The sequence below is a fragment of the Patella vulgata genome, chromosome 4, assembly GCF_932274485.2.
Source record: "Patella vulgata chromosome 4, xgPatVulg1.2, whole genome shotgun sequence".
NCBI classification, from domain to species: domain Eukaryota; kingdom Metazoa; phylum Mollusca; class Gastropoda; family Patellidae; genus Patella; species Patella vulgata.
Window position 1 is genome coordinate 74,107,280 of NC_065882.2, and position 16,466 is coordinate 74,123,745.

General features: G+C 39.0%; 1 protein-coding gene across 1 annotated transcript; it reads left to right on the plus strand.

Moving 5' to 3' along the window:
- The first annotated feature begins 4,481 nt into the window (after positions 1–4,481).
- Positions 4,482–13,889, plus strand: LOC126819790 (uncharacterized). The gene is made up of 9 exons (XM_050548029.2): positions 4,482–4,840; positions 6,440–6,535; positions 8,021–8,085; positions 8,774–8,823; positions 9,681–9,773; positions 10,338–10,511; positions 11,238–11,356; positions 11,943–12,150; positions 13,228–13,889. Exons 1-9 carry the CDS (start codon positions 4,829–4,831, stop codon positions 13,326–13,328), a joined length of 918 nt encoding a protein of 305 aa, XP_050403986.2. The 5' UTR covers positions 4,482–4,828; the 3' UTR covers positions 13,329–13,889.
- Positions 13,890–16,466: the final 2,577 nt, after the last annotated feature.

A 16,466-nucleotide genomic window follows, 5' to 3' on the forward strand; every position in this document is an offset into this window, starting at 1 on the left:
AGAGAGAGAAATTGGGTTTAACGCCCACTCGACACAAACAAGATCATTTCGGGACTAACACATGGTTCATTTTTATTTCAATAATTCGCTTGCGCGTAGGGGTCTTTAGCAGTGGGAGGAAACTGGAGGACCCGGAGAAAACCCACGAGGTTGGACAGGCGACCCTACTCCTTGTCACGTACAACCAAGGAATCGAAACCACGCCAGTGGACCCAATGACAGACCTTATGATATAGCGCGCATGTGCTAACCATTCGGCCATCCAACCCCTCTCTATATGACGAAACGAATTAGAACGCCTGGGACGGTTGGGACAGCAAAATAAGACGTTAAACCCCATTTCATTTCATTTTGGCAAACTTACACGCAGCCTTCACACTCAGCAGTGTAGAGGTATAATATTTATTTTTTGAAGTGTAAGGTGAAATTTCGTGATATGCTTGACTGACAAAATTCATTTGATGTCTCTCGTGATGTGATTTGTCATGTGAGGTGAAAAATTAATGAGATACATTTTAATGATAAATTACATAATAAAACTCGTTAAAAAGAACATGTCAGATAAGTCCTTTGTCTGTTCGTCTTTCTATATTTTAATTCCTAAATAAAATGTCATTTTATGAAATGTCGCTAACTAACTCACCGTGTAAATAATTGTATCAGTAGTTGGTCGTAGGACGTCTTTCTTGTCATCAAGTTGTTTTACAAAGGAAGTCGCGGTTAGTCTAGCCGTCAGGGAACCTGGCGCTAGAATATAATCACGCCCTGAGTCGAAAAGAATCTCGGGATATTTCAAACCATGTTCCCACACGTAATAAAGAATACGTCAGCGGACACGTAAAAGAATCATTGGCATATGTAATGCGATAACGAATAGGCGGAAACGCCGCTGTTCGGGCACTGAGATATATTTACTTATTACTTCGAGAATAGATCTCTGCCCAAAATGACCGCCATATCCAAAAATTAGTATATTGTTTTGTAATGCGGTTCTACTCTGTTTCAAATCTGTCATACACACAAAGACTAAATAAATTTTATTAAATGGAAGCAGAATAACGTAACAAAATTCTCAAAGTATACTTAGTGATTTCGACTAAAATCGTCGATTTAGGACTTAAAAATGTCGGTCAACTAGCTTAGTGTCTGGCATAGATCTATTTGTTAAGTCCAGCTCAATTTTCTTCAGTGTCGCTGAGATGTAAATAAGGTTAGGGCACGTGATTGTTGGCGAGATTGCAGGTTAGGGTTAGCATTAGGGCTAAGTCCAGGGTTAGGGCTAGGGTTAGGGTTAACGCTAGCCCTGTTTACATCTTTTGACCTTTGACCAAACTTGAAATTAACCTTATCAAATAGATCTAACCCTCAAGCTGAGCTAATTGTAGACAAATGAAATGAAATGAAATGAAATGGGGTTTAACGTCCTACTGTTCTGCTCCTAACCTGGGCTAATGAAGACGGGCATACGCCATACAGTGTGCTATGAGGGAAATTTTGCCCGGACAGCGGCACTACGGCCTACTCTTATATCGAATTCCAACTGTCAAGGGATCTTTTACGTGCACGCCAATGTGTACACGGGACCTCGGTTTTTCGTCCCATCCGAACGACTAGACAGCTTTCCTTGTCAGCCCCTCCGTCCTGCATCACTGACAAGGGAGAATCACGCCGGAAAATCTGGATGAACTTTCTCGGCCAATGCAGGGATCGAACACCCGACCTCCAGGCTAGCGAGCTAGCGTCTTACCCACTTAGCCACGTGATCCCCAATTGTAGACAAACAGCTTAAGTTAGTATGCTCTAACAATTCACATGTAACCGTGGAAACAAAACGCATATGACAGTCTCAAAATGGCAGAAATATTGTGTTAACGAGACATTTTATTCCTTATTTAAAATGGGTGCTAATTATTAAAATCATACAGCATACAATTTACACATGTACATAAATAACGATCAATAAAATAATATACATTTACAAACAAAACAAATGTATGTCAAGTCTTAAAATTAATAATCCCTAGATTTCAGATTTCATACCAGTTTGTAATGTCGTAGCCTCTTTGAATCCATTCTGCCATTCCCGTGAGTTCTTGTACATATTTATTCCTAAGAATATCATAGCAGGCTTTTGATGAGAAATTTATAATCTGGAGTTGTTTCCCGTCTTCAACTTCGATTTAAATATTAGAATGGGGTTGACTAATGTGGGAGAGAGAGAGAGAGAGAGAGAGAGAGAGATATGGGGTTTAACGCCCATTCGACACAAACTAGGTCATTTCGGGACTAACATATGGTCTACTTTTATTTCAATAATTCACTTGCGCGTAGGGGTCTATAGCAGTGGGAGGAAACCGGAGGACCCGGAGAAAACCCACGAGGTTGGACAGGCGACCCTACTCCTTGTCACGTACAACCTGGGAATCGAAAACACGCCAGTTGACTCAATGACAGACCTTATATGATACAGCGCGCACGTGCTAACCATTCGGCCATCCAACCCCCTAATACAGTTTCTAACACGTCTTTTAATAAGATCTGGATACACGTGATAAAATTATTCCCGAAGTGAAATTTGCAAAGAACATCGATAACATATTGATGCTCTACTCTATCGAAGGCTTTCTCGGTGTCCAAGTTTAAAACGTAACATGGTATGGAATGGGTAACGTGGTTCAGTGGAATAAGGGGCTGGCTCTCTAACAAGGGGGACCCGAGGTTCGATCACGGCACACCAGATTGGATCACGGCATTGACTGAAAAAGGGAAGACTGGCATGGACACGTTGGCGTGCACTTGAAAAAACCCTTGGCGGTTGGATTTCGAAATAAGAGTATAGGCCGTAGCGCGGTTGTCCGGAAACATTTTACTCACAGCACACCGTATGGCGTACACTCGTCTTCAGTAGTCCAGTCGATGCAAAGCAGCAGGACGTTAAACCCCATTTCATTTATTTATTTAAACGTAATTGAGATGATATACATGTAATATCAGAAACCTTTGGGAGGGTTCGGGTTCGATCCAGATGCAAGGAAGAAGACCTGACAAGAAATATAAGTCTAGTCGTTCGTATATGGTACGGAAGGATCACGGTGGCTAAGTGGATAAGACGCTAGGTCGCTAGCCTGGAGGTCGGGTGTTCGGTCCCTGCATTGGCCGAGAAAGTTCATCCAGATTTTCAGTAATGCAGGACGGAGGGCCTGACAAGGACAAGTCGTTTGGATGGGACGAAAAACCAAGGTCACGTGTACACATTGGCGTGCACGTAAAAGATCCCTTGACAGTTGGAATTCGTTATAAGAGTGGGCAAAATTTCCCTCATAGCACACTGTATGGCGTATGCCCGTCTTCATTAGCCCAGTTTGGAGCAGAACAGTACTCATAAATCCCATTTCATTTCGTACGGGAAAGCAATGCCCACCGGTGTACTCTTGACCGTACACGTAAAAGTACCCTTTGAGAATTCGATAGAAAGTAGGACATAACGCACAAACAATCTGAGAAGAAATAACTGAAATAATATTGTTATGTGCTGTTACTTGAAACTGTCCACATTGTCGCTATAAGTGTAAAATCGGTTCTTGGGAAAATTTACTTTCGAAAAGTTTCGTAACCTGACGATAAAGTTTGGATGCCCTGCTTTAAACAGTTCCAGGATAGGTTGGGGTTATATAAATTTGGAGTTGTGTAATTATATAGGTCGCGGTCAGGGGGTCAGGCTATATAGTATTATAGTATTTGGTTATAGGTTCACGATAGAGATTATAGGGGGTGTAGTAAATTACCCGATCTAGTCGATCTAAACAAACAAAATGTATAGGGTTCCGTCCCAGTGATAAATACGTTAAGTTTGATTAACATAACCTATATATTATAACCAACGATATCTCATGTCTCTCAATGAAGTTCTTTTCACAAGGCGGGTTCGCTCCCAGTGTTAGGCGAGAAAGTTTATCGGAATTTCCCGGCGTGGTTTATTATTGTCAGTGGTGCAGGATGGAGGCCCTGACAATGGTAGCTGTCTAGTTGTTCGGATGGGACGAAAAACCGAGGTCCCGTGTACGTAAAAAATCCCTTGGCACTCGAAATAAGAGTAGGCCATAGCACCGCTTTCCGGGTAAAATTTCCTCCAAAGCACACTGCATATGGCGTATGTCCGTCTTCATTAGCCCAGTAGAAGCAGAACACCACGTAAGACGTTAAACACCATTTCATTTCATTTCATTTCCTAAGCATTTGAATAACTCAGAATTATTACATAATATATAGGTTTATATATATATATATATATCTAAAGAACACACACACATATATATATATATATATATATATATATATATATATATATTGCTGTAACCTTATATAACCTTGAAACCATTTAAAGAGTCACATGAGTCTTCCATTTTATGTAACGGTCACGTGACAAATCTGGTTTCCATATAACCTTCTTATTACCATCTTCGAAAACCACTAGCCTGCCCGACTCTTATTGACACGCGCACCCGTTGGCTGGCTAATAAAACAGGTTGCAGACGTGAAACCAACAGACGACAGTATCACGACATAGGGTGAACAGGGACTCTTAGCCACTTTGCTTCATTTTTCAGTGTGTAAGTTCTTATTGATAAGTGTTGACTTCTTGAACTATCAAACATTATTAACCTGGGCTTCATACCACGAGGATGTGTTGACAGGGATTTCATGTTTTAAAGTGTATACCTCACCAGCCGACAGCTAACAGGACTACAAGCCTAACCTAATCCGTGCACTACTCAATACCAAAATTGTCGTGATCTACACATAAGTAAGAAAGTTTAAAGAAATAACAATGAATTCGCAGGTAATTATGATATTATGTAATTATTGAAGGAGCTAAATTTCTATTCTTTGGCTCCTAGAAATGGACACAAATGGGTCGCAACGCATATAATAATGTAATATGAATGTATATAAACTGATTTAAATTTAATCGTTTCTTTTTTTACTGTAATGTCTAATCAGTTATATTCGGCTAAATACGCGATGAGTCCAAATTTAATGAGAGTCTTTGGCGGCTTGCACCTTGTCAGTGGCGCAGTGGTGTAGGACGGAGGCCCTGGTAAGGGAAAACATTGTAATTCGGATGGGACGAAAAACTGAGGTCCCATCTACACATTGGTGTGCACGTTAAAGAACCTTTGACAGTTGGATTCAAAATACGAAGGCCATAGCACCGATGTCCGGGCAGTAGGACGTTAAACCCCATTTCATTTATTAATGCCACTGATCATTATTGGAGGAATTTTGAGTACCCTTACTATCTACAATATTGTGGAAGTTGTGGGACGTTGGATGGCCAAATGGTTCGCATAAGGTCTGTCACTATCAACTGGCGTGGTTTCGATTCCTCGGTTGTACGTGACAATGAGTAGGGTTGCCTGTCCAACTTCGTGGGTTTTCTCCGCGTCCTCCGGTTTCCTCCCACTGCTAAAAGACGCCTATGCGCAATCGAATTAATGAAATATAATTGAACCATGTCTTAGTCCCGAAATGACCTAGTTTGTGTGGAGTGGACGTTAACCCCCCCTCTCTCTCTCTTTCTTTCTAAAGTCATTCAAAGAATAAAAACATTGAGTTGGCATGTTATTATGACAAGATGGATTATATTATGTGTAAATGCAAGAAAGACTGTAAAAAGCAAACACCATATCTTTAACTCTCTTAGGTGAAGACTAAACATGTGTATGGTGTTCTATTTCAACCACTTTGTGCGTCAGCTTTGTGAAAATTTTATTTTCTTAAACTGAACTCTCCTTTGACATTCGTAGACTATCAATGTAATTCGAATTAGAAAAGGCGACGCGTGTTAAAAAGACAACGCTGGATTTCTTCCCCACAACATAAGGAATCATTATGCAAGAACTAAACCTACATATTACAGTCGTTCTTTTGGCTTGAAATGTTCCATAAATTATTATTTCAACATTATTCACATGACAAGCCTATAATCAACGCTCTAAGTCATTGGATAGCCGAGATGTTAAAACAAATAACGATAAAATGGATAATCGAGACTTAGTCTCGGTGGTCAAGTACCATTTCTACGATAATTAATTAGTCATAACTTCGCCCAAAATTAATTTGATGAACAATTTTAATATGTTGATTTTTCATTATCCTGGTGGTTCTTGCTATAAGGGGGGTGGGGGTGGATGACCGAATAATTAGTACATGCGCGCTGTATCATAAAGTCTGTCACTGAGTCAACTGGCGTGGTTTCGATTCCCCTATACGCGCAAGCGAATTATTGAAATATAATTGAACCATGTGTTAGTCCTGAAATGGCCTAGTTTGTGTCGAATGGACCTCTCTCTCTCTCTCTCTCTCTCTCTCTCTCTTCTGGCTATAGTAGTTTTAACTATATTATGACAATATTTCCTTATTATATGTTTTATTGTAGATGTTGAGTTGTTTAACAGTTTTTTTGGTCGTGTTTGTGGTAAACACAGAATGCCAGTATCTAAAATTTAAACCATACAAAAGTTTACTAACGGCGGTATGTTATATTTACTTCATTAATTAACTCCAACATTGATCTTAATTTTGATTTTCAGGATGCAAATGTAACACATCCCAGGAGGGGGTTTGCTAGGTTCCGGAGACAAATTTTTGTTTCGGGGGGGGGGGGGGGGTATCTGAGCATAAGTTTCGCATTTAGACTTGGTGAGTATCAAACCAGGTCCCCCAAAAAGCGCCTACCAAAACAGGACGTTTATATACGCACAAATTATTTTCGAATTAATGCATCTCTCATATATTAATCCCTTGATTGGCTGGATATAGCAAATCTGATTGAAATATAGATCTATATTTCGTTTCGTTTTTTTATACTTGAATCAGATTGGCATTATAATGTAATTTAGTACATACGAAATGTACTTTTAAAAACTACACACTATCTGATTAAAACACAGACCATATTGTATTTCGTTTTTATAGTTCTAAATTTCGTTTTACTTCTCTTTACTACGCTAAGATCTGAAAGGGGTGTTATATAACCCGCCTTCTGGATGATGTGAGGGATGAGCCAATTAAACGGGCTGTTACGGCGAATTTTTGGCGTGAGGTGCACTGAACTGTGGGTAACCCACTAGAAACATCAATGCTGATTGGTTAATCAAATATCTGACGTCGTAGGGTCAAAAGCCGCTCGTATGACCTCTGACACGACCTTCCACTACAGCTGGTCAGATCTTTATGTAGTGTAGGCCATCGAAAGTATTAAAAACGTATTAATCAGACTGAACTACACACAAAACTTGTGCATAAATATTTCACACAAGAAAAATATAAAAAAAACTTATGTGCCTAGTATTTTTTAATAGCACGAGCTAATTTTAAACCTCGGTATAGTATACATAAAAGCCTCATAGGCCTGGAGTACGTATAATATAATACGTCAATTTGCTAGATGACAGTCATTTATTTGGCTATATACACGACTAAAAAACTATGCTGGAATAGACATCGCTTACCGGAGACCGGATGAAAGCATTAACTCGTGACGGGACACAAATGACCCAGTGTAAGGATTCAGAAACTATTGGATGATATCGAGAAGATATTTATTTTTTACAAGAACTGATATTTCGCCGGATATATTTACACGTATTATAGATTTTGTAAATTACTAACAGATTTAAAATCAAACCCTAGAAAACATAAATTATCCAAACCCCAAACGCCACTGTCCGAGCAAAATCCCCGACCCCCCCCCCCCCCCTTAAAAAAAATAAAAATAAAAATTAGCACATGTTAGTCCCAAGATGACCCAAATATTGTATTAACGAAAATTTAAACTCTGTGGTAGCGGTTTGCTCTATTTCTATTTGAAACTATATGTGCAGGTCTCTAAACTTTATTAGAAATAATTTCCACTTATTTAATATAGACTTTAATGAGAAGATAATTCTATTCATCTGTTGTTATATTTTAAAATGATATGTTTAAATTAATAATATGTTTATATTGGTAATTTTAGCCGGATCCTGATGATAAAGTTTGGACATTTGCTGTCAGTGGTAGAATCAAAATTTATAGCTACTTGTAAGTAAATTTTTTGATTATTTGTCAATGATTTGTTATCAATGGCGCCTGGTACGAACGTGATTAGCGTATTACGGCCCTAGTTACTTTAGGAACGAAGTCTTAAAGAACCTGGTGCCCTCTCGTCGTTACTGGCGCGTCCTAATGACAACTAATATGAAAATAATCCTTTCCCCCTCCCCCATCTAGGTTCTAAGGCTATTTTGGAATACCTGTCGTCTATTTTTCACCGCGATTCTTCTTTGATCGCCAAAAGGAATAATTTTTGCCACAAATTTATAATAATCCAACGAAGAGAGAGCACTAGGGGTTTCTAAGACTTCGTTGCAGCCCCAATAGATCTATTTGATAAGGACAACTTCAAGTTTGGTCAAAGGTCACGAGATGTAAACAGGGCTAGCGCTAATCCCAACCCTAACCCTAGACCTAATGCTTACCCTAACCCTAACCTACAATCTCGCCAACAATCAAGCGACCTTGACGAAAATTGAGCTGGCCTTAACAAATAGATTTAGCCTCGGGATGGGGAACACAAATCTTTGTTCTAAAAACAACTGTAGCGAAGTTTGTAAGCTATAAGTTTGTGTAGTGTGGGTGAAACTTGAAGAATTTTGATGACGTATATAATGGTAAGATAGCCTTAATTATTACAGATGGATTTATTGATGTTGTTTTTTTTTCCTTTTAGAGATAAACAAGGAAAGTTATCAGGGTGGACAGTAGATTTTGTCAATGAAGGTGAGACGCGTTATCTTTTTTACCCCCAGCTATCAGATGGACTTCCAGTTATCTGTAATATGCACCCAATTGCTAGTAACTTTTCCATTGAACATGTCACCCCCTTCTTGTGAATTTGGGGTTACCCTTTTAATAATGAAACGAATGAGGAAGAAGTAGCCGCTCTGGTTTGACAATTTTCTCATTGACGTCATATTGTCACTTGACGGCAATGGTATTTCAATGCATTTTAACATTGTACTTATAGCCTCACTTTAATAGCTAAGAAATGAAATGAAATGGGGTTTAACGTCCTACTGTTCTGCTCCGACTGGGCTAATGAAGACGGGCATACGCCATACAGTATGCTATGAGGGACAGTGGCACTACGGTCTACTCTTATATCGAATTCCACCTGCCAAGGGATTTTTTACGTGCGCGCCAATGTTTACACGTGACCTCAGTTTTTCGTCCCACCCAAACGAATGGACAGTTGTCCTTGTCAGACCTTCCATACTGCACCACTAACAACTGGAAACCACGCCGGAAAATCCCGATGGACGTTCTCTGCCAGCCCCGGGATTGAACCCGCGAACTCATGACTATCGAGCCAGCGTCTTAATCACTTAGCCACCGTGGCTCCTTAATGGCTAAAACCACAAAATCAAATGACTTTAAATGGGATTTTAGTCCTACCATTCTGCACTGGGATAACGGGCATACACCATGTTGTGTACCATAAGATAAATTTTGCTCGGACAACAGAGTTTCCGCTTAATCGTCATACAATTCAAATTGACAAGGATCTTTCACGTGCAATCCAACTTGTAGCCAAGAAGTGATTCCAGATCCTGAATGTTATGTTTGATTTATTTCAGTTTGTAGACTAGCCCGTAAGAAATGTAGTATGGTTCTAGCTGAATTTACAGAATGTACATACACGGACCGTAATATCAACTACCCCGGTCGAGGTAAAGTCTTATTTGATTCATCTGACCAGGAACAGGCCCTCCCGACTGAGTCTCACGGCTCCTAAAGTCGGTCCGGAATTAGGAATTATACAAAACTTTTCTGAAATAAGAATAATTTTCTTGATTGCTTGATATTGTCAAAACCAAATTATTTTAAATACAGATCACTTGGTAGGTTGATGAGATGAAATGGGGTTTAACGTCCTACTTTTTTGTACCGACTGGGATAACGAAGAAAGGCATACCCTATGCAGGATGCTATAAGGGAAATTTTCCCCGGACAGTGTCACTCGGTTTACTCTTATTTCGAATTCCAACAGTCAAGGGATGTTTAACGTGCATGACAATGTGTACACATGGCCTCAGTTTTTCGTCTTATCCGAATGACTAGACACTGTCTTTTGCCCTCTGTCCTGCACCACTGACAAGAGAAAAACCCCGCGTGAAAATTTCTCGAACCCGAGACCTCCTTGTTAGTGAGCCAGTGTCTTACTCACCGAGTCACCGCGGCTCTCACAGGTAGATTGATAAACAGTATTATTTGGTAATTTTGTTTTATTGTAGGTTTAAATGCTGGTTGGTTTGATGCGTGTACTGGTTATACTGTTACCGAAGACAGACTGAGTACATATGACATGTCATTAGCATATTTAAAAGCAGTTTCAACTTTTGCTGTTCTTCCTGGAAATCCCAGTGGTTTTGATCCATCATTAGACGATTATAGTAATTTTACCATCAGTAAGTTTCAGATTTATTTTAACGGAGACAAATCTTTAACTCAATATCATCCACAGTCTTCAACACAGCAAACACGACTTATTGGTCAATTTAAATCAACATTGATGTTGTTATCTTACCGTGAAAAGTTGGGCCTCTGGCATCCAATATTTAAGACACAATAAAATTTTTAAAATTGGCACACGGATCGCGTGTCAGAATGCTTTCGAGCGCCAGTTGCAATGAAGCGACTCGATGAACGAGGCTAAACATATCCCACAGGAGAATACTACCGGTGCAGACTGGAATAACCAGACGCCGAAGACTGCCATTCAACTTGGGCTCTTGGCGTATTTCGCAGAACATAACTGATTAGAAATTGCAGTAAAAACAGAATCGATTGAATGTAAATCAGTTTATATATACATTCATATTATATGCTTTGCGACCCATTCGTGTCAATTTTTAGATGCCAAAAGAATAGCGCTTTACCACCTTTAAATACTGTTATTTCCGGAACCCACCGGAAGTACATTTGATCGAATCTGATGAAAATCAATTCGTTTTTCTTTCCTTTATATATTCCCCATTTTGATACTTAACATAGTTTCTGTAAACAGCCAATCAAAACGCAATAGCCCCAATCACGCCAAGACATGGTCCTTTGATCAAATATTTAAAATTATCTTTATCTTTAGAGAGACACAAAGACAATTTTATATTATTTATAATATGTGTTTCTTTCAGCTCATTTAACGGGGGCGTGTTCTAATGCCGCGTGTATGACAAGATTCGGTAAAAAATATGGTAATATTAAAATTGCAGCAAATTTACCTGATGCGAAACAAATATTAGCAAATAAAGAGGTGAGAAACATTCATTTCATTTCATTATAGAGTAAGCTGACCCAATTAACCACAATAATGGGGGTGGGGGGGTTGATAGCCGAATGGTAAGCACGTATCATAAGGTCTGTCATTGAGTCAACTGGCGTGGTTTCGATTCCCCGGTTGTACGTGACAAGGAGTAAGGGTCGCCTGTCCAACCTCGTGGGTTTTCTCCGGGTCCTCCGGTTTCCTCCCACAGCCAAAGCCCCCCCTACGCGCAAACGAATTATTGAAATAAGATTGAACCACGTGTAAGTCCCGAAATGACCTAGTTTGTGTCCAGTGGACGTTAAACGCGTGGAATCGTGTGGTCTGTCATTCAGTCAAATGACGTGGCTTCGATTCCCCGATTGTACGTGACAAGGAGTAGGGTCGCCTGTACAACCGTGGGTTTACTCCGTTTCCCCCCCACTGCTAAAAAAAACCTACGCGCAAGCAAATTATTAAAATGTAATTGAACCATGTTAGTCCCGAAATGACATAGTCTCCTTCTCTGTCTCATTAAAGATCCCGGCTTTATTCCATTTCAATCACAATATATAACATGTTAATTTTGTAATTTCAGGCTGATGCATTATTTTATCCACGCGACAATGTAACTGATTTGGATAATCTATCCCCCAAATTTCACTGCGAAATAAAAAATTCGGGCACTGGTATAATGGCTAAGAAAGGCAGCCCTTTAGTCGCCTGGTGGAATCCTGTTTTTGCTAGATGGACAAAAAGCGGGGGATTTGCCCGGTTCTGTAAACGTGCCAGCAAGAAGTATAATTGTAAGATTTTAATTTTTTTAATTACGAACGCATTCTCACACACCAGAATGGGCTTAAATACACACGCCTTTTTACATAGATAACAAACCTTAATCTCTCAACCCTCTGTGTTTCGAGATAAGAGATGAGGCCATCGCCATCGCCTTCAACGTAGTACACGCGCGAGCGATTCGCACCCGGCATTTGTAAACAAAATTGACAATATTTTTAATCAAAACAACGATTGGTTATTGTTATTTATAATATTTCTGCCACACCCAACTACAATTAAGCATATAATCCAACCTGAAACGGGTACAAATCTCCTCTTTTTAAATCAAAGCGACAGTAGATCGCTTTTCCCGACATTTTAAATTTACATCTGTACACACATAAAGGCGGGGCCTCGTGTGCAATAGCCAATCAAAGTACCCATCTGATCAGAGTTGCGCAGTAGGTATTACGGCGTAATTATAAACGTCTGAATCAATTATGATAAAAACAACGCTTGATTTACTTTATTGTCAATATTTGCTGATAAATGAATGTTGTTTCAGTAGATTGGACTGCGTATGTGTAATAAGTACTAATAGTATAAAATTAACTTATTTTTAAGATGGTACATACATTAATAAAGAAATTGAGTTTGCCACTTGGAACTAAAGGCATCCAATCGTAGCTAAAAACAAGCACATCAGTATATCTCAGCGTTTTTAGTTACGTTCTCGTAGCTACTTTTTACATAGTGCCCATTTAAAGAACCCTCACCGTTTTGTGTGTAAAATTATTACATGTTTATGTGAGTAATTTCCCCTGTCCACGTTTGAAGGATGGTCTATACGCATCTCTACTGCTACTCCTCCAAACATCATATTGATAACTCACAAAGGCACGCACATCAGACGTAAGCAATCCCCCCAACCCCACCGTACACTGTTGATGGGTACGCCCCACCCCGTAAAATATACCAAAACAGTGTATACATAAGACTGACCCTCCCACACTCTCTCTATCGCGCTACAGACTGTATATATTTCACGGCTACGCCTCTTGCTAGAACTTGATAATCATTGTCCGTTCATTATTTTCTATTTTCAGTTGAATTTGAATGTCTATCGTCACCAACTAGAGATTTCAGTGATTATCTACCTCATGAAGACAACCCTGCTTGGTCGAATCTCTTCTCTCCAAAACTCTAACCTTACCATATTCTAGGCTTTTTTTTTATAAACTATTGTTAATTGAACTTTTGTTTAATAACTGCCTGAAGAGACGCTATTGCGGTGAAAACGTTAGCATAAAAATATAGTTTTATTTTTCCATCTTTATTTTCATTGATATGTACAGTATGTTTGATTTAAACCTTTTTTGCATTTATCTAAGTGAGTTTTTTTTAAGAACAAGACACATGGTTGATCTTTAAGTCATTGTATTATTTTTTGTCTATTTCAAATTTAGAACAGTATTGTTGATATTTAGGTACAACTACAATCTATGGCGTAGCTGCTAGAGTTTTTTTCGACCCTTCAATTTGGCAAAAATTAAAGATGCATTATGCGAGAGCTAAATCTGTCTATTGCAGGGTTTTTTTCTTACCTTCATATGTTATATTAGTTATAATTTAGACATTTGTTCGCTCAGATTAAAGAGAGAGATAAATGGGGTTTAACGTCCACTCGACACAAACTAGGTCATTTTGGGACTAACATATGGTTCAATTTTCTCTCAACAATTCGCTTGCGCGCAGGGGTCTTTAGCAGTGCGGGGGGGGGGCTGGGGAACCCGTAGAAAACCCACGAGGTTGGACAGGCGACCCTACTCCTTGTCACGCACAACCAGTGAATTTTCAATATATTCACTTTTCATTATCTATTTTTGAACTATTATATAGTAAGAATGGTCAGCTCTTAAATGTAAAATTCCTCTATTATAGACTTATATATTTGGTAAATTATCAAATATTTATAGATGTGTATTATAATAAGTAATTAATGTTTAAATAAATATCATATTAATAGCCCGGGATTAACTATTAAACAAATAGGCACGTACCGAAAAAAAAAGGTTTTAATTTCAGCATGCATGTAAGGTTTTGTTGCATTTCTACGCCATATAAAATTTTGTTTTTTTATTTTTAATTACATAGGTCTGCATATTATTATTTGTAAATAGTTTTAAAATAAAACTCATAATAGAATAAAATAGTGTTGTTTTATGAGTTATCCGGGTAGAAAATTATTTCTCTTGGTACAAAATTTGGGCATAGAAATTAAATATTTACTACGAAATCTGCTCATTGTTGCGTTGGGGTCACCGTGGTGATCGGCGTGCTTGCTCAAAAACCAGCAGGTCCCGAATTGGTCGAGAAAATTCATCGGGATATTCTGGCCTGGTTCCCCATTACCAGTTGAGCAGGACGGGGTAACTGGTTCCCAATTACCAGTTGAGCAGGTCCCGAATTGGTCAAGAAAATTCATCTGGATATTCTGGCCTGGTTCCCCATTACCAGTTGAGCAGGACGTGGTGACTGGTTCCCAATTACCAGTTGAGCAGGACGGAGTGTCTGGCAAAAAAGGCGTCTTATCGTTCGGATCGGTCGCAAACGGACACAAAAGATCCCTTGACATTTGCAATTAGATGAAGAGTAGGGGGATGCACCCTTACATGTATCTCAGATCACACTGCAACATTGCGTGTATCACAAACCAAATGTTCATCATCCTAGCAGGGCAATAACTAGCTCAGAGCAACGAGTGGGGCGAGAAGTGTTCTCAGGGGTGCTGTAAAATTGACGGACAATGTATATCTATTGTTTTTATGGTCGACAATTTGTCCCCCCCCCCCTCCTAGTTGGGGGCCTGCATCCTAGGTCAGTGCTTATATGGAGACTTATAACCTCTTCCACAAATTCTTAAACCTAACCCTAACCCATTGGGCTCAACATGGGACAATTTGCCTTTTAATTTCCAATTAATCTTCCCTTAACTCCCCCATAACATGCCCAATTGGTCCAGAATAGGACTTTTAAAATGTCTAATTAATCATTTAGATAACATTTCCGGCCTAAAGAAAGACCTGTAATAGGCAGATTTAGCTCTTGCATAATGTATGTTCAATGAACAATCCTATCAAATTTTAAAATAGTTCACCCAAACCCTCTTCTATATGACCATCTCAAAATTTCATAGACGAGGTGCCAAATATCCAAAAAGTTTGCCATTCGACCACAAAGAGGGAGATAAAGAGAAATGGGGATGAACGTCCACTCGACGCCAACTAGGTCATTATGCAAGAGCTAAATCTGTCTGTTGCTGTTTTTTTTTCTTTCTTACCTTCATTTGTTATATTAAAGGCTCAATACCACTCTTGTAACTGAATAATATGTCCCAATCTTTATTCTGGTCAACAAATTGTACTATTTTACAATATTGCAATTAATTGGTGATACAAATTTCATCTTAACACACCTAATTTAAAAAATTGGAAAAATTCAACTAAATGATTTGAAAAGCCTAACGTAAACCTTTTCAAATGTGACTTGGATTTAAAAATATTTTCAAACCCTCTGGACAAGTAAAATAAGATTTAATGGATAATTTACATAACAGGTAAGACACTAACACATCCAATACTTAGAATAAGGCTATTATTTTTTTTATGGAGCTGTCAAGCCAGCAAGAGTGTTATTGTCCCTTTAAATATGATTAAAGAGAGAGAAAGAAAGAAAAGGGGTTTAACGTCCACTCGACACCAGCTAGGTCATTTCGGAACTAATATATGCAGGTTCAATTTTATTTCAATAATTCGCTTGCTCGTATATAGGGGGTCTTTAGCAGTGGGGGGAAAGCAGATGACCCAGAGAAAACCGAAGAGGTTGGACAAGTATACCCTATTCCTTGTCACGCTGTCTGTCTAAAATTAGCTCAGCTCGAGAACAGACACTAAGCTAGTTGACCGACATTCAAGTATGTTTCGATTATTTTGAGAATATATATTCAGTTTTAATTTAATAAAATTGAAAAGTTTTAATTAGTCTTTTTGTGGATAACAGATGTGAACCGGAGTAAATGAAATGAAATGGGGTTTAACGTCCTACTGTTCTGCTCCTATACTGGGCTATTGAAGACGGGCATACGCCATACAGTGTGCTATGAGGGAAATTTTGACCGGGCAGCGACACTATCGCCTACTTTTATATCAAATTCCAACTGCCAAGGGATCTTTTACGTGCATTCCAATGTTTACACGGGACCTCGGTTTTTCGTCTCATCCGAAGGACTAGACAGCTGTCCTCGTCAGGCCCTGTGAACCGGAGTACGCTCGCATTACCAAACAGT

Coding starts and splice junctions, on each gene's coding strand:
- LOC126819790 (XM_050548029.2), top strand. Junction 10,512..11,237: donor TTATAGTAATTTTACCATCA/GTAAGTTTCAGA, acceptor TGTTTCTTTCAG/CTCATTTAACGGGGGCGTGT. Junction 11,357..11,942: donor AAATATTAGCAAATAAAGAG/GTGAGAAACATT, acceptor TTGTAATTTCAG/GCTGATGCATTATTTTATCC.